General features: G+C 38.5%; 1 protein-coding gene and 1 long non-coding RNA gene across 2 annotated transcripts in view; one reads left to right on the top strand and one right to left on the bottom strand.

Moving 5' to 3' along the window:
* The window catches only part of ppp2r5b (protein phosphatase 2, regulatory subunit B', beta), a 40,749-nt gene that overhangs the window by 4,119 nt on the left and 8,661 nt on the right, over positions 1–27,969 (top strand). The window contains exons 2-10 of the mRNA XM_055051041.1: positions 13,744–13,940; positions 17,232–17,333; positions 17,824–17,916; positions 18,763–18,893; positions 19,786–19,845; positions 22,181–22,289; positions 27,294–27,347; positions 27,645–27,695; positions 27,781–27,900. Of these exons, the coding sequence (XP_054907016.1) occupies positions 13,744–13,940; positions 17,232–17,333; positions 17,824–17,916; positions 18,763–18,893; positions 19,786–19,845; positions 22,181–22,289; positions 27,294–27,347; positions 27,645–27,695; positions 27,781–27,900 (917 nt within the window). The remainder of the gene's footprint in view (positions 1–13,743; positions 13,941–17,231; positions 17,334–17,823; positions 17,917–18,762; positions 18,894–19,785; positions 19,846–22,180; positions 22,290–27,293; positions 27,348–27,644; positions 27,696–27,780; positions 27,901–27,969) is intronic.
* The window catches only part of LOC129373227 (uncharacterized), a 42,216-nt gene that overhangs the window by 2,362 nt on the left and 11,885 nt on the right, over positions 1–27,969 (bottom strand). Inside the window, exon 2 of the long non-coding RNA XR_008607328.1 lies at positions 10,402–10,510. This is a non-coding gene — a long non-coding RNA (uncharacterized LOC129373227). The remainder of the gene's footprint in view (positions 1–10,401; positions 10,511–27,969) is intronic.

A 27,969-nucleotide genomic window follows, 5' to 3' on the forward strand; every position in this document is an offset into this window, starting at 1 on the left:
AGCAGCCTGGCTGCAGCAGACCGGTGCAGGAGGAGTGTCTGCTGTGGGGAAGTCTCTCCCATCGTCAATATGTGGGCCAAATGTGAACACACTCTGCCTTCATGCACATCATGTTCCTTCTGCTGAGAGACTTGCTAACAGAAACAGATTCAGATGTTCAGCAGGACGACAATTTACAGTCGCCTCTTTTATATTAACTAAAGAACACATGAGAAACATTCATGTCTTATTCATTCTGCTGTTTTCTGATTTAAACAAATCATTCTGAGTAGGGATGCACCGATCTGCTTTTACCTCCGATACCGATACTGGAGGTTTAGTATCGGCAGATACCGATCCGATACAGAAAAACGGAACTGAACTGACTTGAAAGGTTTTCTTTTTTAAACACAGACACAAATGTACTGAATTACACATTTATTTAATAACTCTGCAAACTTAAGAATTAGTTAATTAGTTTCTCAAGCTTGTGAAGCTACGTTGATTTGTTCAGTCAGCACAATGAGCCGATAGGAAACAAATAATGAACTAAAACTGACAAAAAATATGTAAAAATAAACTGCAACAAACTTTCTTTCAAATGGTTCAGAAAGTGCAATTAGGAAATTCTAAATATAATGTGAAATAAATGATAAATAGTGACGTTGATCAGAGCACAAAACATAGAATTAGAGTGAATAGATCTGCCCTTGTGGATCAGGAGAATTGTCACAAATTGATCTAGAATTTTTTATATCTGGACTGAGGTATTTGTCTTACCTTATAAATTTGTTTTGCTGAACACCTTGTTGATGACAGCATTTCCTGTTTCTTCTTTCTTGCTGTAATTGTCATTGTTTTTGTATATAATGTGAAAACCCTCACAACTACATTTAACTCTAACATCGGGGCCGATACAAATATTAAAATCAAATTGATGCATCTCGAATTTGAATCTGTAGAGGATATTTTCACATAGTCAAACTAGAAATACTGGCATATTAATACGTACATAAATATCCAACATAATTGATGCTTTGGTGAAATGGAAGAGCAGCTTGTAGAGAAAAGCACCAACTTTGGAGCCATCAGTAAGTTTCTAAAGACACAACCTGTGATTGGTCCAATCCAATCACAGGTTGGATTTTATGCCAATAAAATTGTGATTATGTGTAAGTTGCGCCTGTGATAGGAGTGCTGATGCGTTCTGGGTGGTTTGGATAATAAGCAGATAATGTGAGCTTGCAGAGACATCGTATCTCTGAGCCTCCAGTGAACACAGATCGGATCTGGGAGCCGCAGGGATGATCGAAGCAGCCAGCTAATCAATAGGTGAAGGCTGAGGGTAACCAGGTCCAATAAGTCGTTTTACAGAGGATTTGTGTCCTGCCTCTGGGTTACAGCTGCGTCTGTCTCTACATGTTTACAGTGCAGAGGATCCAAAGAGCTGCGATGCTCAGATCCAAACGGGACAGAATGAAGCGAAAGAGCAGAGAAAAGGTTTGACTGGTGGAAAATAACATGTTTTATTACCACCGGGAGCAAAAAACCATGGGAATATCAATCAATCAATCAATCAATCAATCAATCAATCAATCAATCAATCAATCAATCAATCAATCCATCCACCCATCAATCAATCAACCAATCAATCAACATCATCATCCATCCATCCATCCATCCATCCATCCATCCATCCATCCATCCATCCATCCATCCATCCATCCATCCATCCATCCATCCATCCATCCATCCATCCATCCATCCATCCATTTTATTTACAGTACTTTGGTTAACAGCTGCAACACTCAAAGTTAGTTTCAGGCTTTGCACACTGCAGGTAAAATGTGAAAAACTTCCAAAATGATTCTTCTTGATCTCATTTTATCAGCAGTGTGTGAACTTTATATCCACCTGCGGCTGAAAGCGTCGATGGCATGAAAAACGGCCGAGTATGGGAGGAAAATCCCATTGCTTACTGGTTCCATAAAAAAACTCATCAGTAATGTGCCTCTCTCCCTTTCATTTCAGAAAGTAGTCCATCCAAGAGCTCGCATCTGTATTTAGAAGTCACAAGACGATCATATGAAAACCATTTCTGTGTCACCAGAGGCACAAGTCGAGAAATCCTAGTGAAAGAACAAAATCACATCTTTTCCTGAGAACAGCAGCAGATGAGGAAAATATGACTCTATAGTCCTGCTTTACCACAGCTGTTGCTTACACCCAGCTGCGGTGTTGGATTTCCTCTCATCAAAAATTTATACCGGCTCGCTTATTATTGTCTGATACTGATGTGAAAGCAGCAGATTAGCAGCAGAAGGTTTTGAAAACGATTAAACACACCCAGCTTCAAATCTGAACATCATTACTGTCTGCTAAAGTGGATATTTTATTCCAAATTCACATTTTACAGGGTTTTAACCATCAATTTGGGTCAAAAAGCAGCTCAAGCACTCAAAAAAACGCCACCCAGCTTGTTTTTGGCTATAAGTTAATATTTTTTTGGCGTCCGGAAAACGAGCCATTTCAAAATCCTTCCAATTATTAAGTCACATTCGATGAACATGGCACTGTTACCTACCAACCCTTGATGAGATCCAGCACCTTTGATCAGCTGGCTTTACTGCTGTATGCATTGTACAATGGCTGCTGGAAAACACAAGTGTTTTGTTGGCTTACTGTTCAGAAACCACTTTTTGCATTATTGTTGGTTGTGCAGGAGGCTCCACTTCTGCTTTTCAGAGATGTATGGTTGTATAATTGCACATCTGTTTGCAGCCAGTTTTACGTAAACGTTGAGTTGGGGGCGTGGCCACCATTAGCTCATTTGGATTTAAAGTGACAGAAGTCCCTAAAACAGCTCATTCTGAAAGACATAACTGACCAGACTAAAATCTCATCCTCTCAGAATGATGTGCAAAATAAAACGTGATAAACATGTTTTGTGTAGCCCTTTGATGTCCAAGGAAGCATAATAGACCCTCTCTAATTACCCAAGTTAGTTTTTTCATGCTCACTTTACTATTTCAAAGAAATGCCCCAAAAGGTAAACAATAATGCAAAAACATTCTCTTTCCTTAACATTTCCATCATCTGCTGCCAGCAGCAGTGACTTTAAAAGGCCTGCTGAGTGGCTTCAAATAACTCCACCAGGCCCTAAAGCATGTTGTGTTACCCTATAGGGTGTTAAACCTCCTGCACCTGCACAAAACCCACTTTGCTGCTTTGTGCCAGTGGTTAAGTATCTCTAAAAGCCTTGAATCAGCCTGCAGATATCAGAGAGGCTCCACAGACAGTAAATGGATCAGACTTTGTTGAACAGAGTAACAGATGGAGAGTGAAAGCAGAGCGGCGTGGCAGGAAGAATTAATTATTGTTGCATGCTTTGAGTTAATGTGTTACGTAAATGCTAAATTTTTGCGCTCAGATCCTGTTTAGCATAAGAATTAGGGAGAGTTTTAGCTGTTTTATTTTGTACATTTGACTGGTTTTAGTATAATCGTTTAAATGCAGTTTCGCGGGTCAAAGTGTGCTTTTGCAAGCCTTCTGTTTCTGGTAGGAAATGCATTTCAAATGCTTCCACCGCTGTGTGCATTGTACAAAAATACACCACTGCCTGTGTTTCATAACAAGCTCAGAACTGGGCCATTTTCACAGCCAACAATGAGGGGATTAGACCGGGAGCTTGCCGCCAGATATCCACATTGAAACCAAAGGAGAAGATAGAAACGCTCCTATCTTGCGATATATGGATTCAGAAAGATGTGAAAGAAAGGTGTTTAGACGTGAAGAGCTGCGTTTGAAAGTAAAGCAGAGAACAACAAACCTGTTAGCCTCCAGTTTTAACCACATTTAGAAGACGTGTCAGCGATAAAAAAGGGACAAATTTAGAAGAACAAGTTAGTCATTCACATTTTTGAACTCAAAAACACGACGGGCTGCTGGATGAACCACCGGGCTTACCAAGTTTTCAGGGAGAAACTTCTCTTCTAACCTGGACAAATATTTTGTCTTTGCTCAGCAATAAAAACTGGACCTGGGTCCGACTTCGTTTGAAAACACCTGCTGTACTCATCCACCTTTCAATAGAGCAAAAAAAGCAGATTTTGGTGCACAAAGGCGTTCTGTGGAGTATAAGTCAATGAGCAGATGTGGCTCTAGTTGCTGGGAAAGTTCGGAAAAGATGATCACCTTGTGTTGGAACATCTTTGTGGGTGAATTTTAGTGAAAAAGTGTTGAAGTTATTTAATTTATTGTCATATTGTGGTCAGGTGGGCCGCACAAAATCAGTCCAGGCGCCACAAATGGTCCACGCCCCCCACTTTGAACGCCGATGATCTAAAAGGACTTTCAATTATTCCAGAGAAAAGGCAAGTTGTTTTAAAACATAGTGATTTTTTTATGAATCTATTCATAAATCCACTCAAAGACATGTAACAAACAGTGTGTTAGTCAGTGTGTTTGTTCATATCAATCAATGCACAGATGATTGTGTTTTCAACGCAGTGTTTACTGGAACACGGTCACCTTCTCCAGCAGCCTGGATGAGGTGATTGAATGGCTCCTGGAGCGTGTTTCAGGCCCGGCCGGGTCGGTCCGGTTTAGTGTTACAGTGGTTTCTACTCTCAGAAGTGGTCCAGAGGAGTGGATGAGGAAATGACTTAACATTAAGCTGATAGGTGGAGGAGGAGGAGGAGCGGAAAGGGAGGAGGAAATAAAAAAAATGCAAAAGAAATTGCAATGACTCTGAACTTATCATCACAACCTGAACATTCACCTAGAAGCTGAGAGAATAAAACATTAAACACGCAGAAATTATACGATCTCACTGAACCTGACATAACAGATAATCAATAAACCGCTTGATAAATTAGAATGAGCTCAATAATTTCCATTGGAAGTGCAGTGTAATTTACAGAAACATCCCAATACATTTTATCTATGTTTTCAGTTAAGTGTGGTTTTTATTTCAGTTTTATTTATTCATTGTTTTTGGTTGCCGTGTTTCATTTTGGATATTTAAAATATCTCCCAGTTCCAGTGTGGCGTGTTCTTCACAAAATTAAAGTTTATTTGTCTTTGAGAGGGAGAACTTGTATTATTAAGCCACTATCAATCAATATATTACTTGAAAATAGTCTCAAAACAACAATTTTATCGTTTATCGCAATAATTACTTATCGTCCAGTAAAATCTGTCGTCATGAAAGACGTAGTCTATCTGCAGAGATCTGCTAAAAGCACTAAAAGGGAAAAATCTAATCCAGCTTTCTATTTAGAAACACATCAGCCTCAGAAAAGCGCAGCTGAGCCTCGGTCAAATTCAGGGAGACGTGATTTATTTTCACTCCGTTTTATCACATTTTCTTATCTGTGAGCGACGCAGCGGCCAGGCAGAAAGCTGCTAATCGGATGTTGAAGACGTCTCCAGCTGGGAGAGCTGCAGCCCAGATTTGTTTACTAAGCGTCGGCCATTTCTGTTTACGTCCGACCAGCAAATATTATCTCCAGAGGAGATTTTTATTACCCTCACAACCCGAAAGTAATTAAAAAAGCCGTTTGGAGGTTTACTAAAGGGCATAATAAGCATCCATTTTGTCAAAAGTGCTGCTGATTTCAGCAGCTACACTGCGAGGAAATGTAAGAAATGTGACTCCAATAAATATTAACCTGCAGCTTAGAGGGGTTTTTCTATGATCAGAGGTTCTACTCTTTACATTTTATAGGAATAAATGAATCCAAACAACTAAAACAAATTAAAATAATATATAAGCCAATGTTTGTCATGATAATATGCATCATAATTAAATTATATGGAAGGTTTCAGCATAAATGGATCCACACAAAAGAAGAGAAATGAACAATGAGCATGTGTTTGAATGTGGCCATGATCAGGGTCATGGGGTCAAGGGTCAGGCTACCACCTCTACTGGCTTTACAGTCGACTAGTTCTGGATTTTCTGTGGAACGAAACTCCAAATTATTTGCGGAAATCGAGCATCTCTAAAATATTCCACAGAAAATGCACCTTGGGAAGCTAAACCTCATTGGTGCGACGTTTTTTTATGCTATTGGTTGTGTTTGCAAAGCAGCCAATCCAGAAATGCCATTTATTTTCCTTGGCACTGATTGGCTGAACCCCTAACATAACAACAACTGTAGATGTTAGCTGCTGTCATTGTGATAAGACAGTTTCTACTGTGTGTATTAATGCATATCAATGTATATTTAGTGTTTAAACAAATAAAATAGTTTTAAGTGTTTTTAGAGTGGCTGTAATCCCAGTGATCCAGTATAATCGATTAACCAATCCTTTTGAAGCAATCCCAGATTAAGAGATTATTGTGCTAGTAATATATCAACTGGTAGATTTTTTAACTTTCAACACGTTTAACATAAATGTTAAATAATCTGCCAGTGGAACTAATACTTTTGACCAATTATTAAGGAAGTAATTGCTTAAAACAAGCTCCTATATCTTGTCTGATTTACGTAGAGATTTGCACTAGAAACTTGACCAATAAGCTTTATTGTTTTTGCAGTGTAACATTAACCTTCTCCACATAACGTGGGTATTTGGGTTGTTTTTGCAGGTTTCCTACCAGCGTTTGTTTTTAGCAGATTCAGTTTCAGAGCTGATTGCAGGAACTGCCTGCTGGAAGTGTTTATGTTTTTGAGGACAAGCTGCTGTGGCGGACATCGCTCGCCGCTGAACGCAGCAGTATGAGCGGACCAATATGCTGGTTCACAGAATCTGCTAGAACACATTAAAATGCCTTATTTTCAAGGAAAGCATGTTCCAAAGCCCAGTTCTGTCTCCTGTGGGTCGGGCTGGAGCGGCGGACTGCAGGCTGCTGCTCATTAATTGTTTTCGATGCACTACATTAGCCCTCACTAGGAATTATGCTAATATATGTTGCATAGTGATGATGTTAGCTGACTAATGACACTGACAAAATGAAGACAATCATAAAAACAAGTTAAACTAAGAAATAGAAAGAAATATTCAACTACTTGAGTAATTTAGGAATACTGACTTTGCTTTTAAGGATACAACTTTGGTATTGTTAGCATTGAACAGATTTAGACATATCAAAAATGACCAAGTATTGCACATCTACGGCAAGATATGTGTGCATTTATTTTACGTCTTTGATTTTAGGTGTCTAGATTTCAGTCTAGTCAAGTTTATTTATATTTGTATGTAAGTTCAATTTGCTTACCACCATAAAAACGTAACACAGTAACCAGCAGTTAACATTATTTATGATAAAAGTCAGCAAAAGAATTACCAATCAAATATGTTGATCAATATTTTCATTATTATGAAGCAAATCGAAGCAGGAGGGTTTTTAGTCTAGATTTAATGGAAGTGTTTTGCAGTTTGTTCCAGATTTGTGCTCCATAGAAGCTGAATGTTGATTCTCTACCCTAACCCTAACCTGAGACGTCTGGATCTTTAATGTATTGTGTTGCTAAGACTTTCAGTGCTTTATAAACTGTTCTCTCTTAAATTAAAGCATCAAGATAGTTTCTTTGCAGGTAAAAATGACCGAACTCTCCAGGTTTCTGTGTTTGTTGGCGTCCTGTGAGCAGGACGGTGGTGTGGACGTTACTGCTGTTATCGGGTTGGGATTAGATTATTTAAAGATGGACTTGAAGTGCGTCACGTAAACCCCTTAAGGTGATATTTATACCGCCCTGACTTTTACGCTGCACGGCGCCTCAATGCTAATAGCTGCTGTTCCCTTCTCCTATTTATAACCGCGTCTTCTTTATCTGCCTCTTTCCCCCTTTCCTTCCCTCCGTTTCTCCATGCTGTTTGCGTCACTCTATCTGTGCATTGACAGAGATGCAGAGGCGGCTTCGCTGAAACAGAAGCTGTCCTCCTTTCTCTCCGTCTCTCTCTCTCTGTGTCACACACTCAGCCCCAAACAGAATAACTGTTATTTAAAGACGAGAGCGGCTCATTTAAGAAAAAAAAGCCTCAGAGAGACGGAGAAGAGGAAGGGAAAGATGGAGGGAGAGGACCAAGGGAGGTACCCAGGATGGAAAGATGAGAGAGGAGGAGGAAGAGGATGATGTCATTCTTTAACCCTATACCACTCCCTTCTTCTTCCTCCTTTTTCCTCCCTATTCTCCACCTTCTCTCTCTCTCCAGCAGGACTATATTTAGATTTATGCAGCTGTGTGTGTTTGAGCTGCTGATTCTTATGTATCACTGCTCCTTTCACCAAACCCTCCTCTTCCTCCCCTCCATTTCTCCCTGTCACATCATTGCTCCCTCACCTCTGTGCTGCTTTACGTCTGCAGATGTTGTACAATTGTCAACAAGGCTTATTTAAAATGAAAAACATCTCGTGTCTGCAGCCCAATTCTGTTTAAATAACGTCCCTGTGTGGTACAAAAAGTGCAATCACTTAAAAAAATAAAAATAATCGAACGCAAACACACGGATGCTTCCAGGGGTGACTGTGGGCAAAACTGGAAATATTATTGTGTACAAAAAAAATAAAAAAATACCAGCAGTAAATACCGCCTTTGTTTATGTAAATAGCGAAACGCTCCTGCTTTATTTCTACACAGCCTCTACAAACACAGGCAGCGTGTGACTCACTGCCAGAGGAACATTTCTGTTGATCAGGATCAGATTGTACTTTTATTTTTTTCCAAATGAACACCAATTTAAAAGGCACGATTGGATTTGGACTCTATTGTTAAATTTCACATTGCACTACCAATGGCAATTTAAATTTAAATTAAGAATATCTAGTTTGTATTTTTCAAAACTACAGTAAAATGTACATAAATCTGTCATGGTGGAATATTTGACTCTGGTTTCCATTAGTCTGTGGTTGTGTCCAGATTCAGGGTCTGGACACAATCAGTTTCCCATTTAATCAAACGCAGTTAACTTTAATTAAGACGCTTGTTAGCCAACAGCTAGCTCTACATCAGCAGATAGCTACAATAGATGATCAGCTAATAGCTAAATATTAACTAGGAGGTAATATTTAATATTTAGATATTAGTTAGCTATATCAGTTCAGCAGTTAGCTAACAGCCAATAGTTAGCTAACAGCTAATAGTGAGCTAACAGCTAATAGTGAGCTAACAACTAATAGTGAGCTAACAGCTAATAGTGAGCTAACAGCTAATAGTTAGCTAACTGCTGTGTGGCTCTAAATGTGAGGTGTTTCCTGCTGTATCAGGTGTAAAATCAAGGTTAAAAGTAAAAATAGTATTGTCCAGTTGACCGGCTGTGGTTCTGTTTGCAGTGTGTTTCACAGAGGAAGGTCATTATTATCGACTGCAGTGCGCTGTGCTCCTTATAAGAAAAAAAAGCAATACATTGGGTCTCCTGTGTAAGCCCCAATGCGTTTGGCATTATTTCCCACAATGCTGAGGTGGCTTTTTTAATTACTTTGAACTGTTGTGACACTCTGGTGACGAGACCAAAACTGGCTTCATTTCAGGGCCGATAACATCATCAGGTCTAATGATTCCCACTGTATTTCATCAGGAAGTGACTTTTGGGCTGTTGTGCAGTAATTGTTCTATGTGCACAAAGTTTTGCTCTGATTTTCATACTTTTTCATTCACGTTTGTATTTTTATTTTACAGTTTTGTTGGAAGCAAACTTCAGCAGCAGCTGCATATTGATGCCACAGTCTTTCTACAAAATGTACCAGTAATTGAGGAAGTCACTGTAAATTTAAAATAGATTTTATTTTATTTTTTTACACTGTTGCTTGTGCATATTTATCTGGATTCTCCAGCTTTATAATGCAGTACTGATGGATTTAAAATAAACTCTATAATGGAGCTAAAAGCAGCGAGCTGCACTCCGTCTTCAAGTTATTTCACAGACATGTTGGCAGTTTTTGTGAAAACTTCTGCAAGTTTGTCCTGTTATACGCTTTCTAGACTCACCTTCCAATTATTACTCCAAATTTTTTAAACGTTTTGCTCGTTCCCAACTTTAAATTTGTCTTAGATTGTTGACACTTATATTTTACAGCGGTTTCCAGTATCTGTTTGTGAAGAAAAGGTGCAAGAAAAGAACAATTTCCAAAATTACCTAATGGAGTCGTTTGTTTTCTGAATTGGAGCTAATTTTTGAACGCCTACTCTCTTCCTGAGTCTGCTTGGCAATCAGGCGTAGGTGGTTCACCTTTGCTGAGTGCGGTGATTTCCTTTAATTGAGCTGAATCAAACAGAAATATAAAACTGATAGTAAATGCCTAGTTCTGCAGTTATTGGAGTAACAACTACATTTGCCTTGTCAGAAAACGTGAGGCTTGATCATTAAACATTAAGTTGTTCAAAAACAGAATCATTTTTTTCTTTCCTCCTCAGTTTATTTGAGGCTTTTTCGCGTTCTTGTCCTTCACCTTTTTACCCACATTTGTTCTCTTACCTCTCAACACAAACGCAGTTTCCAGTCCTTTCTTTTCTTCTCTCCTTTCAGTCCCATCTTCATACGATTTACTCCGCATTTAGTGAGGATTACGTTTCACCTTCACAGTCTGGGGAGAAAAAGCAGGAAAACGAAGGAAGAAGAAAGATTGAAACAGAAACAGAGAAGTGGAGCATAAAGTTCTCAATCTAACCTGAAGGCGTGTTGGTGGTGAAATAAGTAAGTTTGTTGGGAAACAGTAGGAACTTTGCTGCCAGTCTTTGTGTCCAGTCACTCAAAATTGGCTTCAGTTCAGGAACAAACTGGAACTTTTTCTCAGCAACTCACCGAGTGTCAAACGAAAAACAACCAGACAAAAAGAACCGTGTCGACAACGGAGAGAAGAAGGTCCATGCAGTTAAAAGGTTAATAAGAGAGACATAATATATGAACTTTATATCACTCAATAAATTAACCTTTAAGATATATATTTATTTTACATATTTGTTAAAACTGTTCCCAGGTTGTGACAGTACGTTATGAAACAGATAACCTGTTAAAGGATCAATCTCCTCCACCTCCTGCGCAGCCACACAGAGGGTGATTGACAGTGCTAAGGCCCGCCTCCTGGCTCTGATTGGTTGTTTCCAGTTAGCACTGGGAGAAGACAGAAGAGATCATTTTTTCCCACAGATTGTCTGTCTCATAACAAACTGTCACAAAATGATGACAGCTTTAACAAATATGTAAAAATATATATTTTTTATAAAAGTTACTGCAGCTTGAAGTCTTTTTTATGCAATGTGAGAAATACATGAACAAAATGCAGATAAAAATAATTGAATTAATATTTAAACATTGTATTCCATGAAATGCAATAACAGGATTCCTTTAGTGGATATTTGATCCTTTGTAGTAAAGGATCAAATGTAAAAAGCTCTGCCTTTTCTGCTTCAATTCTCTGTAGGACTGATCTGTTCATTTATTTTTTTAAACTAATTAATACTTTGACAGCAAAATTTTCTTAAGAACAAAGTTTTTGCAGAATTTGAAACAGCTGTAGCTAAAACTAAACCACTTGAGAAGTTCTTAAATGAATGTTTTTTTTATCTTAAATGAAAAATGTGTAGATATCCTGTACAGTTTTGGGTTAATCGCTTCTCTTCAGTAAATAACCTTCTTTTGAGACTGTATGCTCCACTTACTACATTAGTTGACAATTATTTCAATTATAATCACGATTAATCATTTCAGCCATAAACTCTCTGTGCTGTTCTCCATTTTTGCTCTCTTGGTGTATTTACTGCTGTGTGGTGAATTTAAGTTCATCATCTCCTGGACTCCATGTTTAGCGCCACTAACTGGTCTGGAGGAGTAAAAATAGTGTTTTGTGACGTTCTTTGTGTGTCCATGTGGACACAAACATTTCTGGAAATTTGTGTTCTTAAAACTGATAACTTATTTTGGAAAAAAACCCAAAACAAAATCTCTTTGTGTTGTTCTTTACATCGTTAAGATCCAGAGAACTACAAATGCTGTACTTATAATAGAAGTATATTCAATTAATAGATTAATTATCTACTAGTTTCCTTCCTAAATCCAGCAGCAGTAAGGGTGGATTTAGTTTCACTCGTGACTGATTTCCTAACTCCTCACAGTTTTTTTCTGTTTGACTCCATAGCAAAGGGAACAGATGGTCTAGGTGAGCCCAGAGGAGATGAGAGGGTTCTGGGAGTGGAGGGGCTCCAGGCTCCAGGCCCCTTTACACCTGCAGGTTAAGATGGGTTAAATTTAATCCCGTCCTCCTGTGATTCTGTCAGCGGGTAAAAACCTCGGCTCTTCCAATGCTCAGTTGGCCCAGAAAGCGACTTGTGAACTGCCGAGTTTTGCTCCAAAAAGAGGAAAATAATCTATTTAGGACTCACTGTTCCCTGTTAAAACCAGCGTCTTTAATGGATTTCATGAAATCTCATTCATCCTCCTGTGTCTGGAAAAGAACTTCCTTTATCTTTTGTGTTTTTAGTTGCTACTTTGCTGCTTCTAAATTATTTTAGGTCCAAAAATATGAGCACCTTTCTGTCTAATAAACCTTTTATCTTCACAATCATCGAGTTTCTGTCGTCTGCATGTTAGCATGGGGACGTTAGCATTGGGTTGACTTTGAAGAGATGCTAACTATATTTTACAGTTACACTGTAAAATATTAACAGTAATATTTTTTCTTTTTGTCCTGTTGAGAAAAAACAAGATGAATTTTTCATGTTTTTTGCCATTTTATTATTGCATTTGTAAATGTCACATAGTTCCAAACTAAATATTTAATTCACTAGATAAATATTTCACTTGCAGATCAAATATTTAGTTGGGAAGTTTGTTTTCTGGATTCTGGGCGAAATATTTATCTAAACTAAATGTGTGAATTTAGTTTTTTCAGTGTAGTTCCCTCTGACGTTGGGTTTTCTGGACAAAAGTCCAGAAAACGGCGGAAATGGTGAAACACTGAGTTATTTTAAGTTAAGGCCAAATCCCCATTTGTTCAAAGCTGAAGTTGATTCATAATAACTGGAGCATAAATTAATTACAACGTTTTATTTCTGTTTACATTTTATGAAGAAGGAAACTGTGCTCAGAGTGTTCTTCAGAGATTTTCATGTCGTTTCGGTCAGTGGTACTTGGCCCAGCGCCTCCACAGGCGAGGAGGGGAACAGGCTCTTCAAAGGTTTTGAATCGCTTCAAAAAATGCAGTATGAAACAAAACACACCAGCTGAAAATGTAACAAATGTTTCAGCTTTTGTCCCCAGTGCAGTCGTAGCTGTGTAGTTGATAAAGAGCGAATGAGTCTCATTGTTGTCCTGTAATGTTGCCTGTAACTCCGTGTGCAGTTATTTGGTTTTGTGTGATGCTTAACAAGCTGAGCTGATAACTTTCACACTCCCAGGCTCCTGGAATCAACTCAGATTTCACTGTGTGTGATATGTAATCCCTGGCTTCCAGTGTCTGTGTGAAAATCAGAGTTTTCGATGGTTTTATTGTGTTTGCAGCCAGCAGGTTGGTTCAGTGCAACGAACCAGGTGTTTTGAATGTTTGTGACAGATGTTTGGATTGTTTGTGCACGAATCCCCTGCCTGTGTTTGTAGAGTAATATTCTCGCTCTCCTTCCCTCATCACCTGAGAGAGAGAAGAAGAAACTTGTGCAACTCGTGCTGCTGGAGCTCTTTTTCTCACACTCCCACTTTGTCAAACAATTTATTTCCAAACACACAGCGTTCCTTTTGGGAATGGATTTGGCCGACTTTGGTAATCTTTTCTGGCTTTTAACGTTTTCCTCTCTCTGTGTTTCCTCCCACCCGTGGTTCTCCCAGACGCCCCGGTGGCAGAGCTACATGACCTCTTCTGCAAGAAGCTGCAGCAGTGCTGCGTGCTGTTCGACTTCCTGGACTGCGTGGCCGACCTGAAGGGGAAGGAGATCAAACGTGCGGCGCTTAACGAGCTGGTGGAGAGCGTGGCCACTAGCAGAGGGGTCCTCATCGAGCCTCTCTACCCAGAGGCCATAAAGATGGTAAGACAGCAGGAAGGTCAAAGGTTGGAGTGATAGAATAAGCTGGGATAAATTTAGTAGTTTTTTTTTTTTTTAATATATATTTATTTAACTTCTCAACGTTTTTGTGCTTTGACTCCACAGACAAAGCAAAACTTAAACAATTGGGTCATAAACATAATTATGCACAGGTGTTATTAGCTCCATATTTTTTTTAATGTCTATATTTAAAACAGGAAAACAAGCAATCAGGACAGAGAAAACATGTGCATACATATCCAAGAACAACATCATTTGTTTCCCGCTATGTTTCTCTTTGAAAAGGAGCAGAAAGAAGTGAAGACTTATTCAAATCACCATTTATCTCAATTTTACTGACTCAATAATTATAAAATTATTTTAAAATAAAACCATGTTATAATAGTCATGTGCCTGTTCAAAGAGCCAAAAAAATAAATTATATTACATAGACAAGATGGTTACAAACTAACTCATAACAAGACAATAAACTCTACGGATCACAATCATAAATATCATGATAAGTGTTAGAATATTCATCAACTACATTCAAATGTGCACCTATTGATCCTTCTTAATCTGTTATATAGCAATAAATAAATGTAAAAACATAGAGAAAGAAACTAATGATAATAATAATAATGGTAAGATAACCAGAATAAGATAGTCATTGTAACTGTAACTGGAGTCGTTTCTTGACTTTAGATGTTTCTCACAGCTCTGGAAAAAACCTAAGAGGCCTGAAGCTCATTGAAAACCTCCTGGTTATCCCACCAAATGTTGCTAAAACACGAGTATTGTTGTTTCTGAATTAATATAAACTTGTTTTCTTTGCATTATTTGAGGTCTGAAAGCGCTGCATCTTTTTTGTTATTTTATCCATTTCTAATTTTCTGCAAATAAATACAAAATTTTCCCTTGGAATTTCAGAGACATGTTGTCAGTCGTTCCTAGAAGAAAAAACAACGTTCATTTTAATCAAATATTTACCTATAAAAAGAAAAATCTGAGAAACTCTAAGTGGTCTCTTAAGCTTTTCCAGAGCTGTATTTTTAATTCAGTGTTCCCCTTAACTTGGGAACACTATTTATGGATTTATTTATCTATAAATAGAAAAGGAAACAGCGCTTATTATCAGTATTGAATAGAACAAAACTGTAATAACTGATAATATTAGAATACAAAGGCTCTTGTAAGGACTATGGAAATATTCAGTCCGTCTTAACTAAATCATCTTTATCATGCAGCCGACATGTTAGATAATCAGGAAAGACATAATTCAGGATAACATCCTGCCTTTGAGTCTTGGAGGAGATTTTTCCACTTATCCGTTTAAGGAAGAGACGTTTTCTTGCTCACAAAGTTAACGTTCTCTAAAGCTTGTAAAAGATGAGCAGCACCACATATTCATGTTATTTTATGTTTTTTTTAAATTACACTATTGATCCATAACTCAATTTAGCAATTATTTTAGTAATTGATTATTCTATTAGTTATTCTGACAATTAATTGATTAATTGAATAAAAATATTGGGGTGGAAGGAAAGAGGGGAAACGATCCAATGAGCCGCTTTCTGCTTTTATGTACTTAAAGCTCCAACATGTAATTTAAAAAATATATATATATATTTTTTACATATTTTCTAAAACTGTCTCCATGTCGTGTCAGTATGTCGTGATACAGATAATCTGTCAAAAGATTAATCTCATCGCAGCCACACAGAGGTTGATTGACAGCACTAAGACCCGCCTCCTGGCTTTGATTGGCTGCTTCCTGTTAGGACTGGGAGAATGCAGAGGAGCTCATTTTTTTCTGTCACGACATGGCAACAGTTTCAACAAATATGTAAATAAATGTTTATCTATAAAAGTTACTGCAGCTTTAAGAAGAAATTCCCAAATTTCAATTCACTTAATGAATGAGAAGCATTCAAAGAAAACTACAATTTGCAGCGGTGCCAGAATATTAAACGGTCAAGCTGATGTGGAGATAGGTCTAAAGTGGATAGAGAACAAATTTAAAAAGACCTCCACGCGCTAATCTAACCTGCATGGCAACAACAACAAAAAAGAGAGCATCTGGATGAACTGATAAGAGTAAGAATGGAGAGGAGAGCAGGAGCTAATAAAGAGGGAAGCAAAAGTCTGCACACATGATGACAAGAAGAGGGATGGAAGGGAGAGATAAAGTGGAGCGTGCTGCAGAGAGTGGACAGCAGAGATCCCAGAGGAGCAGGAAAAGCCTGCAGCACATATATAGCTGCTTATGGCATTCAGCAGCTCTACTCAGAGGTGTGAAAATGGGGTGGAAGGAAAGAGGGGGAACGATCCAATGAGCCGCTTTCTGCTTTAAAAAAGTCTCAACAATAGCAACGTGAAAAAAGAAATTGCTCTTTTGCAAAAGTTGCAGGGATGGGCAGCACCTTATAATTTGGTGCAGTGCAACAAAACATAGAGTAACCTAAAAATGTGCTTCTGCTGTTTAGGAGGTAATAAAGTCAAACCTGCTCCTCTGCATGAACTAATGAAGCCTCAGGGTTAATAAAAAACAGATTATATGATACTTTAAAAGAAAAAACAATCAGATTAACGATCAGATCATGCATAGTGGTGGAAGCGATCTCTACAATATTACCTTATTCAGCGGTTAAAAACCCCGAAAACCACATAAAGAGAAAATGATGCCATGAAAAACAGTCTCTTTGTAAACCAAACAGAGATTTAAACAGTGCCTTTAGATGAGCGGATAAAGCTGGCTGGTGCAGATGGATTTGCTGAATTAATGATGACTTAGTGAACAGTCGTTGCATGACTTATCAGTTCTTCCTTGAACACGGGCTGGCATCAGCATTAGAGATTACCAACACCGGCTGGAGTTGCTTGGAAACTGGGGCTGAAGATAGATTTTTATTCTTACCTGCAATGCAACAGCTTCTTCGTCTGACAGAGCGTGTGCACTGCTGCCCATTCAGCCCATCTGTTCGGTCCAGAGTGACACCAACAATAAAACGTGGAGCATTTTTGGTCAACGATTTAATTAAATCAATGCATTCCTGTAATTATCCAGGGAATAAATACCTTGATTTGCATAAAACCATTGTTAAAACTAAACTAATAACAGTTTGAACTCTATTTGTCCAAATTAGGGAACAATATGAAAACATACATCAAGTCTTTAAACCACAACCAAATGTTTCAGTTTTCTCTGTCAAATTCTCCTAAAATGCTATGAAAGTCAGATTTTCTGATTTCTGCCTTGCTGATCTCTTCCCTCCTATGTTTTCTTTTTTCCAGATCTCAGTAAACATCTTCCGCACGCTTCCTCCCAGCGAGAATCCAGAGTTTGACCCTGAGGAAGATGAGCCGACTCTCGAAGCCTCATGGCCACATCTGCAGGTACGGCATGTTCTCGCTGCTGCATGAATTTCATTTACCTCAGTGCTAAAACCAAAGTTTATCTGCAAAATATCCTGACTTGTTTCAGTTTATATCTACAGACTTTAATGCTACAGAGTAAAATTAGCAGCAGAGCATCAAAACATACCTGCTGGTTGTTTGTCATTCATAAAGTCAACAGTCCTTGACATTAAATGCGCTTTATGTCAAATTGATTAAGTGCCTGAGAACTGGGTCCTCTGCAGCTGAAGTAAGGTTGAATTTAATCAGCCATAATTTAAAACGTAGGATAATATTTGAGATCGGAAACCATCTCTTTATATAAATATGAGAATTTTAGGATGTTTCATATATTTTGTCATATTTTGTCTTTCATAATTTGATAACTTCTTATGATTCTGACTCTCTGTCATGGATTAATAAAAATAACTATAAAATGCCAAAGTATTTCTAGATTACGAGAAGCTCATTCATATTCCTTCTTTCCCAGCTGGTGTACGAGTTTTTCCTGAGATTCCTGGAGAGTCCGGACTTCCAGCCATCCATGGCTAAACGCTACATCGACCAGAAGTTTGTCCTGCAGGTAATCCCCTCCCATCCTCGTCTAATCCAGACTCACAGGATCCTGTTTCAGTTCCTAGCCAAAGTATTCGCATCCCTGGCATCATGTCACAAACTTCAAACCTTTAAGCCAGTTGTGGACACCGATAGCTAAAAGGTCATCTAGGCTAACCCTAATCTAAACATTAGCTCTGCTTAATGCTAAAGCACTACACTAACACAATATATGAGCAGAAGCTAATGCTAAAGCGCTACACCAATACGGTATTTAGCAGAAGCTAATGCTAAAGTACTACACAAACACAGTATATTAGCACAAGCTAGGGCTAAAGCGACACACCAATACGGTATTAGCAGAAGCTAATGGTAAAGTGCTACACGATCATATTATATTAGCGGAAGCTAATGCTAAAGTGATGCACCATACGGTATTTAACAGAGGCTAATGCTAAAGTGCTGAACTAACACAGTATTTTAGCAAAAACTGGTCCTAATGCGCTACACCAGTATGATATTTAGCAGAAGCTAATTCTTTCTACTTAACAACTTCTTACTACTTTTCATTGTTTTGTCATAAAATCTCAGTTAAATACATAACAGTTTAATGTGTCTAATGTGACAAAGTTTTAAAAACTTTTAGGGTCGTAAATTCTTTAGCGTAAATAAACACTTCAAAATATCCTAAAGACTTCTAAATGGTCGTTTTTTAAGTCTTTCTTTTGGAAATCTCACAGCGTAGCACAGAGCAATAATATTCCTGCAGCGTCGCTGCTAGAGATAAGTGCGGGGCGTTTGTAGAATTATTGCATTCAGTGAAGTTGCAGCGCTGCATATTTTGAGGCTGTAATCACGTTACGTGTGTTTGCAGCTCCTGGAGCTGTTCGACAGCGAGGACCCCAGGGAGAGGGAGTACCTGAAGACCATCCTGCACCGCGTCTATGGAAAACTACTGGGCCTCCGAGCGTACATCCGCAAACAGATCAACAACATCTTCCTCAGGTACAACTTGGATTTAAACAATAAAAATTAAGCCTCAATTTACGTTAAAGATTGTCATTTTATAATAAATGGCAGCAGTTTCCTCATAATAAACAGGCTGACGTTCTGAAAAAAACTCTAAATAGTGTCAGAGTAATAATGCAGAGTTATTATAGAAAGGAAAAACTTGAAGGCTACTTTTAGTTGTAATGTTTCTACAAATAGAGAAACAAAAGCTACAGTTTGTTTCTCTTCAGCCTTTAAAAAGAAAATAAACTGCTGACTAATCAGCAGGATGTTTGCTCCTGAGAATTAAATCACTGTGACCAGAAATAAATTATCTTCCTAAAGTCTGCAGTAATAAATACACCTGTATCTGATTCTGTGACGTTTTAACCTGGAAAACCCAGACATAGAAAACAAAAAACAAAACAGTTCAGCCTCTTCTGTGGCTTTATGAAAGGTTTTATGAAAGCTTATTAAATATGACATAAAAACATTTTGCAGAAGTGTGTGTTGCATAAAAATGTCATATTCTAGACATTTTAATGATCACCCAAAACATTTATAAAGACTTTTTTTGTCTTTGTTTTGCTTTGTGTTAATCTGACAAACTGAATTTCTAAATTGTGGTATTTTGTGACACTGTGGGAGGAAATTATTTGTAAATTTCCTACTAAGTAAAATTCCAAAACTGAACAATACATTTGTGTCAAAAAAAAAAAAAAACACACATCAAAATTCAATATTTGTAAATATTTTGGTTTGAAATACAGATATAGTAGTATTGAAACATTGGTATTGAAGGATCAATGACATTAAGTTAATCAGTGAAGCTTAAATTAAGTTAATTATTCATCCTCCTCATTATTTTTTGTGACAGTTTCTCCCCTTTTTTTAAAAAAACATTTAGGTTCATTTATGAAACTGAGCACTTCAACGGCGTGGCGGAGCTGCTGGAAATCCTGGGCAGGTTCGTATGAGCAGAAACACCCAAACATGCTGAAACAGGAAAACGCATCATCAACAAGCACATGTATGTTCACGATTGAGCTGTGGACGTTTTGGTTTCAGCTCTTTAACTGATTATCTTCTCTGATATTTTACTGAGAAATTAATTTGAGTAGGAACAGGAAGTGAGAGACATCCACAACAAAATGTTGAGTCATGTGGTTGTGTAACATCTTAAAAGTGTCTCTAAGGAAACAAAATGAGCAAGACTGATAAGCAAGTCACATTTCCTCACACATACAAACCAATTACATGTAGATGAATAAAGAGAGGATGGAAGCTGAGGCTTCTTTCCTCAATAATCAATAATAGGATCAAGGTGTTGCTGTCTGGTTTGTTTCGACCTTTGACTTTTCTAAACACAAACAGCTAAATGTTGGGTTTGAGATTTTTAGCATTTCTGAAAAGAACAACGGCTCAACAACTGAGCAAAGACCAAATGAAAAACAAACAAACAAAAAAACAACTAAAGATCCACTACAGTCTCAAATTACATTTATTGTATATTTATTTATTGCTACACCAAACAAATTTAAAACAAACAAAAAAACTATTTACAAGCTTTGAGGTTGGTTAGTTAGTCCACATTGCTTGATGATTTGAAATAATTTAAGACATTTTTTAAAAACACAAGGGACTGTTTTCAAATACAAATCCCAACCGCCCTTAAAGGTGATTATTCAGTGATCAAAAACTGACCTTTAAATTGAATAGTGAGTTGTGAGGAGAGAAGGGAAGGAGGAAGATGAGGATGAGTCCAAGGTGAGAGAAGAGGGATGCTTGTAGAGGAGGATGAGTGAGCGAGGAGTGAGTCAGAGGTGGGGGAAGAAGAAGAAGAAGAGCAGGAGAGAGAGAGGCTTGTATTCATGTTGTTGGAAACAGAGGTATTTATAGCTCCTCCCACACACAGATAGAGGGAGGAAGCGGCGGGCGAGAGAGGAGGCAAAACAAAAGAAAGAGAGAGAGGAAGAAGACAGATAAGCATTCAGAGAAAAAGATGAGAGGAAGGCAGAATTCACATCAGAGCGGCAGCAGCATGAAGCAGACTGAGACGCAGCGAGAGACGAAGTCCAACAGACAGGTAGACAAACATAAATCATCTTTACAAACATCCAAACGGCTGTCACACTTTCCAAGTCCGGTTCCCACTCTCCTGCTGCTCAGAGCTGCAGTTCAGTCAGAAACTATGACGCATTAACCCGACAAACAGGGATGTTGTCAGAGAATTACACTGCAAAACTAAATCTAAACTAAATCCAAGTTACAGCATATATATATTAGTGCACTTCAAATAAGGGAAAACTAATTTACAAGTAACTTTTCAGCAGGTAGCAGGTCAATAATTTCCTAATACTGATGGGAAAGTACCAGGTATGAGTGGAACAACACACGTTTCCCATATTATAAGTTAAAATTATTTCACTTATAACTAGAACTTTTTCATCAATATTAAGAAATCGTTGACATGAAGCAAGCTGCCACAGCTTGCTGAAAGTTACTTGTAAGTTAGTTTTGTCCTATTTCAAGTGCAGTAGGATATTCGCACAAGAAACTAGACTAAATAAACTTGGTAAGAGTTTGTGTTTTTGCAGTGCAGGAGATGTTTTATCGGTTTTTACAACGTCCCTGCTGAGAATTGCATCGTTAATCCATTAACAATGCAGCAGCCTTTGAGAGGTAATGGACTGAAAAATGCTGCAACACGAGATCATGGCTCATCTTCATAACTGAGGACCATCCCAAAAACTACTTTAGATTATTTACAGTTGATTTGCCAATGTTTTTGTCGACTAAAGACCTGAATAAGAGTCACAAAATGAAAAGAAAAGTTAAATGTCCAACAGTTAAATACAGACTAAATTGCTTTTCAGTTAAGTAAAAAAAAAACACACACAAAAAAACAGCTAACATGATGTAGCTATAAAAATGTCATTTTTAATTAATCTATAAGCATTTTACACAGTTAACAATAAGGATGATATTTAAAGTGAGTAAAGCTGTTAGAATAACTGCAAATGCCACATTTTATCTTTAGTTTGTATAGAAATTTGGTATCTGGCTCCTAACTAAGCAAAACAAAAATCTTTCTAAACTGTTTCTGTGAAATTTGGAAATGAAAATATGGCTTCATCTGTTCAGTGTTGCTCTAATTATCTACATTTTTCTTTGATATATATCAAAAAGAGACGAAACTGTCAATTATATCTTATTTCCTTCCATGTGAACAGAAAATAATGAGAAAAAAAAATGCAGCGCACATAAGTGAATTAATATTTCTTGTTCTTTGTGTGTTTCAGCATCATAAATGGCTTCGCGCTGCCGCTGAAAGCTGAACACAAGCAGTTCCTGGTGCGGGTCCTCATCCCGCTACATACAGCAAAATCCCTCTCCATCTTCCATGCACAGGTCAGTGATTAACCTCAGCACAACAACATCCAGCCGGCGGCGACACCTGCCTGTCCTTACAGCGGTAACTGAGAGGCGGGGTGCGACCTCAACAGATCACCAAACAACCACACACACGAAAACACGAGGTCAATTCAGAGGGACCAATAAACAGTCATCTGGAAACGATCCACACATGAAAGCTATTAGTTGTGTATTCAGCAAGTCAGAAGTCCTGTTTGCAGTTTGAGGGAACAGAAGAAGGAGCTCAATTTGGGCCACAAACAATACAAACTATCACTGTGCATCACTCTGAACACACCATGCTGACGTTACAACACAGCACTGGCAGCATCAACGAGCAAATGAAGGTAAACCTGGAATGAAACCTGCTACAAGAGTTAAATACTTATTTGCAAATATTTTCTAAAACAACATTTTGCTTTATTTTGATACTTTATGTTAGTCTATCCCAATGAAATACACTGGTGTTTAGTTGTGATTTTACAAACTATGAGCGAATTGAACAGTATTTACAGAGGCCAAGCCGATGGTTTAAGCCGCCAAGGTGGTACACCGGGGTAGAGCTGTCAGCTAAATTAAAGTCAGAGGCGCCTTTGATCGTTGTTCAGGTCACCCATTTATTTTCTTTGCCTCTCATCAGTGACCATCAAAGTCAAAAATCCTACTTTTTACAACGACTCCACCCACCAAACACCTGTTGTTGCAGCTGGTGTTCAGCACGTCAACTCTACCCCTGTGCACCACCTTGATGGCTCAAAGCATCGGCTTGGCCTCCGTAAAGTAAAAAAACTGCTTCTCCAACAATTGCCATCACCGAGAAAAGTTCCTATCATAAAGATGGCTGATGAGCCGTAACCCATTCATAAATATGTTCATTCATAATCTGCTCCTACACTATTCTTGTAATAATCTAAGTGCTGCTCTCCAAAACTCCAGAGAAAATGTTGCAGTTATGCACACAGCACTGAGCAACATCTAGAAACACTCCAAATATCAACTAAGGCTATAAAACAAACAACAGAGCAAAGTAAGAGAATCAGCTTTTAATTCAGCTGCCTGAACCTCTCCTGCAATGTGTCAGATTTTCCACTAGGAGGCAGGACTGTGCCACCGATAAGCGAGACGCCTCACCTTTTGGGGTGTGTGTTTGTGTTTAGGCAGTCATAATATTTGATGACACAGATGGCAGGCTGTCTGTTTGTGCGTATTATTTGCGTCCCACATTATTTGCTGCTACAGAGGGCACAGTTTGTTCTGCACCGGCACGTCGGCGCCTCCCGTGTTTGTGCATTCTGGGTCTCAGCACCGCCGTGCCCTACATTCCTCCGCTTCCCCCGCTTTTCACACACATGCATTATTAACTCACTCACACAAACAACTGGCTTTGACGGGTTCAGGGGGGACACGGGAGCACGACTGACCCACTTCTGGGTGGAAATGCCAAAACATGACAACCCTGCAGAAAATGTAAATAACTACAGTTTTCCTAACCGTGTGAAGTATATATTCCACTCTCGTGCACCAGAGTTCAGAACAAAAACTTCAAAAACAACCTAAACTAAAGAACAAAACTACATGTTGAAAACCTTTACATATTTTTTCCTTTCCAACTGCTTTGTAACCAGCTTTGTTTTGGTTTTTGAGATCTTTTAGCCTACTTCATGTTGTCGAGCAGGTTCTGCTAAAGCTATTTCTATATTCCTGGCATAAATCAGCCTAGATGTAGACGGTGAAACGAATGTTATTCGTCGTTCTAATTTGGAGAGAATTGATATTTTTGCTAACTTTAAAAAGGTTAGCACAGTTCATTTTTACAGATAAACTCTATGCCGCTAATTTACAAACTTTCACTTAAATAAAGTTTGATTTCTGCATTGAAGTTTTGCTCATGGATTGTTATGGATTTTTCAAGTCGACGTTTATATTCAAGTTACGTTTCTGTACCGTATGTAACACATGTTGTCATTGACACATGGTGGGTATCAATATGGCTGAATTTAGAACGTTAGCATTAACTTCTAGCATTAGTGTAGTTAAAGTTAGGACTAGTGCTTCGGGGTTAACGCAACTATCTGTTTAGTTAGTGGTGCATTTATTCCTTAATAAATAAAACCTTCATTTTAAACTCCTTTTTTAATTTACTCTGTTATTCTCTTATGTGAAATGAGTTTATCTGCAACATTAAAGTGTGAAAAAAGAAGAAATCTTTGAGGAAATGCTTTTTCATAACATTTACAGAACATTGAGCCACTATTGCCTCCTTCTTAGGATCAGATTGTTCAGAAGTCAACACTGGATCGTTTCCGAAATATTTCTGCTGTATGTGAGCTTCATATGGGTGAAATCTTCACTTTAGAACCTGTAAAAGACTGAAAGGCCATAATCCGTAGCCAAACAATGTCTCCTTACCCCACCAAGCCCAACCTGACAACAGACTCCATCACGTATACCCCAACCAGTTCCTCTAATGCCTCTCTAATGCTTGTAATAGTTTCACCTCTCAGCAGCAGGATTTGGTTTCATCTTTTTCTTTCTGCTTTTCTTTGTGCTTAAGCTTAACATATCTGTTTCCACCTGAGTCTTTTTATATCCCTCTCTGTCCTTAACTGTTCCTCTGTAACGTTGAGATGATGAAGAAGAACGTCGTCTCAACCTGACACCACAAACTCAGTCTGCGGTAATCGCAACCCAAATGTAACCCAAACGAACCAAATAAAAATGGTTGAATGATTGAACCTGCAACACAATGAGGAGGAGAGAGAAAGGAGGCCTAAACTCTGCCTAACATTTGGCCTGAAGGGACTTTATGTGTGTGACATCACTCGTTCCGAAGTAAACACGCGCCCACTCACCACAGCAACCGGCCTGGGTGGAGGGGGCAACCGCAAAACACACACACACACACACACACACACGGACACACACACACACACACGCACACACCCACGCACACACACACACACACGCACACGCACGCACGCACACACACACGCACGCACACACACACACACGCACGCACGCACGCACGCACACACACACGCACGCACGCACACACACACACACGCACACGCACGCACACCCACACACACACACACACACACACACACACACACACACACGCACACACACACACACACGGACACGCACGCACACACACACACACACACACACACGCACACACACACACACACACTGAATAATAGACTGGCCTCTGCGTAAGACAGCGCAGACCAGAGCTGATCCTACTCACTCAAACAGGGTCGGAAAACCCGTCGTTCCGACCTTCAGCAGTTCCTGAGGGATGAGAGCCTCGTCTCTGACGGCTGTAAGGAGAATTATATACAGATATATACATATATAGAGATATGTCTATATGCTAGTAGTTATTAGCTTGTGGCTTCTTTACTGTTGTCATAGCAACTCCATAGCAACTGTCATGACAGTTGGTCGCGGCTGTATCACGACGGCTGTGAGTTACAAACCTTGCAAGTGTGACATCACATGAGAATTATGGGAAAAAAACACTCTAAAAGTAACTTTTCATTAAGTTGTTTGAAGACAATAACTCTTTCGTGATGATTGAAAAAGTTCTAGTTTCACTGGCCGATTATTTCACTTATAACGGAAAAAATGTCTTCAGTGAAATAATCTGCCAGGGGAACAGGCACATTTTAATCAATATATATCTATATATTGCTGAAATATTAGTTAAAAGTTAGTTTCATCTCATTTTAAGTGCACTGAGATATTTGCGGAAGAAATGAGACAAAAGTACTTGGTAAGAGTTTGTGTTTTTTGCAGTGTATGTACCGTATTTTCCGGACTATGAGTTACAGTTTTTTTTATAGTTTGGCCGGGAGTGAGACTTACACTCCGGAGCGACTTATGTGTGAAAATTGACTTATTATTATATTATATCACATGTTATTTTCACACTAAACTGCAAGAGGGCGCTCTAGGCCTGTGTTATTATTCCTTCGGAGTTAGCAGAGTTGTTCACAAGCGACATCGAGGACGAAGATTTCATTGCGTTTAGTGATTTGGAGTGACACGGATAGTTTGGTAAACTTGTTAGCATGTTATTTATACTATAGTCATCTGAATAACTCTTAATATATTATGTTAACCAGCCACATTCTCTGTTCGTTATGTGTCATGTAACATTAGCATACTGTACAATTATTCAGCCTGTTGTTGCCTCTATTCTATTTTTATTTTAAATTGCCTTTCAAGATGACATGGCTGTTCTTGGTGTTGGATTTTATCAAATAAATTTCCCCCCAAAATGCGACTTATAGTCCGGAAAATACGGTAGTCTGGTTGCTCTGAGGTGGAGAGTTCTTCTGACGACAGTTCAAATGCCAAAAGTATTTGTTATGTTGCCAAAGAGAATATGTGACACTGCATTTAGCAAAGGGAAAGGAGTAGAAAAAAAAGTGCAACTTTGATACTGCAAATTTTTAAAAAGTTACGTTGTAAAAAACAACCTCAAAAACCAACCATGACAGGTTTCAGAGTCTGGGCGCGATCGATTCAGATATAGGAGCTTGTGTTTATTTCTTCTGCTTTCACTTAAATGAGCCCAGCAGAAAGTGAAATGACTCTGCACTGGGTGACACTGAACAGAAACCTCTGACCTGTCCCTGGTAAAATGATGAGCATTCTGCAGACATCCATCATCAGTAACCTGTCAGGAAACATGCCAAAGCACATGTGAGCCCCAATGTTCTGGTTTAATGCAGAGAAAATAAACACGTTTCATTGTGTACCAAGACATTCCCATCAGTTTTACAAATTTTAACAGCCTTGGTGAACCACAAAAATCTGGCGCCTAGCACCAATACTTGTGGGACTCCACATGACACATTTTTCATTATTTATTTGGAAAGACTGAAATTAGAATAAGCACTAAAATGAATCTTCCTTATTTCTCATCAATAATCTATGACCTGATATATTATCTGTTCTTTATTTCAAACCGCAGTGCTTCTGTCGTTACAGCTAGCGTACTGTGTGGTGCAGTTCATGGAGAAAGACGCTACAGTGACCGAATACGTAAGACAACAACTCAATAAACACAAAGTATTTCATTCAGAGTGAGACATTAGAAAAGTGCAACATCTATGGAAAACAAGATATTTTAGCCTTGTGGGGCCTAAATTTAGTCATGTGATCACATTATTCCCTACTCTCTGGAACATTATTGATAATAAAATGTATCTCTTAATGTTTGTGCCTTCACACAAATGTCTGGAAAGCTAAATTATTAACTTTTAAAGAGACATCTATCTAATTTGATAACCAGAGAGTTATGAATACAGATGTATCATTTGCACTGTTTTTGTTCTGCAGATCATCAGGGGGCTGCTCAAGTACTGGCCCAAAACCTGCACTCAGAAAGAGGTAAAGAAGACAGCAGCCGATTTATCTTTAAAACGGCCTCCTCCTCCTTCTTACGTGTGAAATAAAACCATATCTGTGATTTTAGGTGATGTTCCTGGGTGAGATTGAGGAGATATTGGATGTGATAGAGCCGTCGCAGTTCATCCGGATCCAGGAGCCTCTCTTTAAGCAGATAGCAGCCTGCATCTCCAGCCCTCACTTCCAGGTGATAAACGAGCAGCAAAACCGGAGAAAGAAAATAAAACACCTACAGAAATCCCGTACACACAGCATA

Source organism: Poeciliopsis prolifica, unplaced genomic scaffold (genome assembly GCF_027474105.1).
Source record: "Poeciliopsis prolifica strain line A6 unplaced genomic scaffold, Auburn_PproV2 SCAFFOLD032, whole genome shotgun sequence".
NCBI lineage: Eukaryota > Metazoa > Chordata > Actinopteri > Cyprinodontiformes > Poeciliidae > Poeciliopsis > Poeciliopsis prolifica.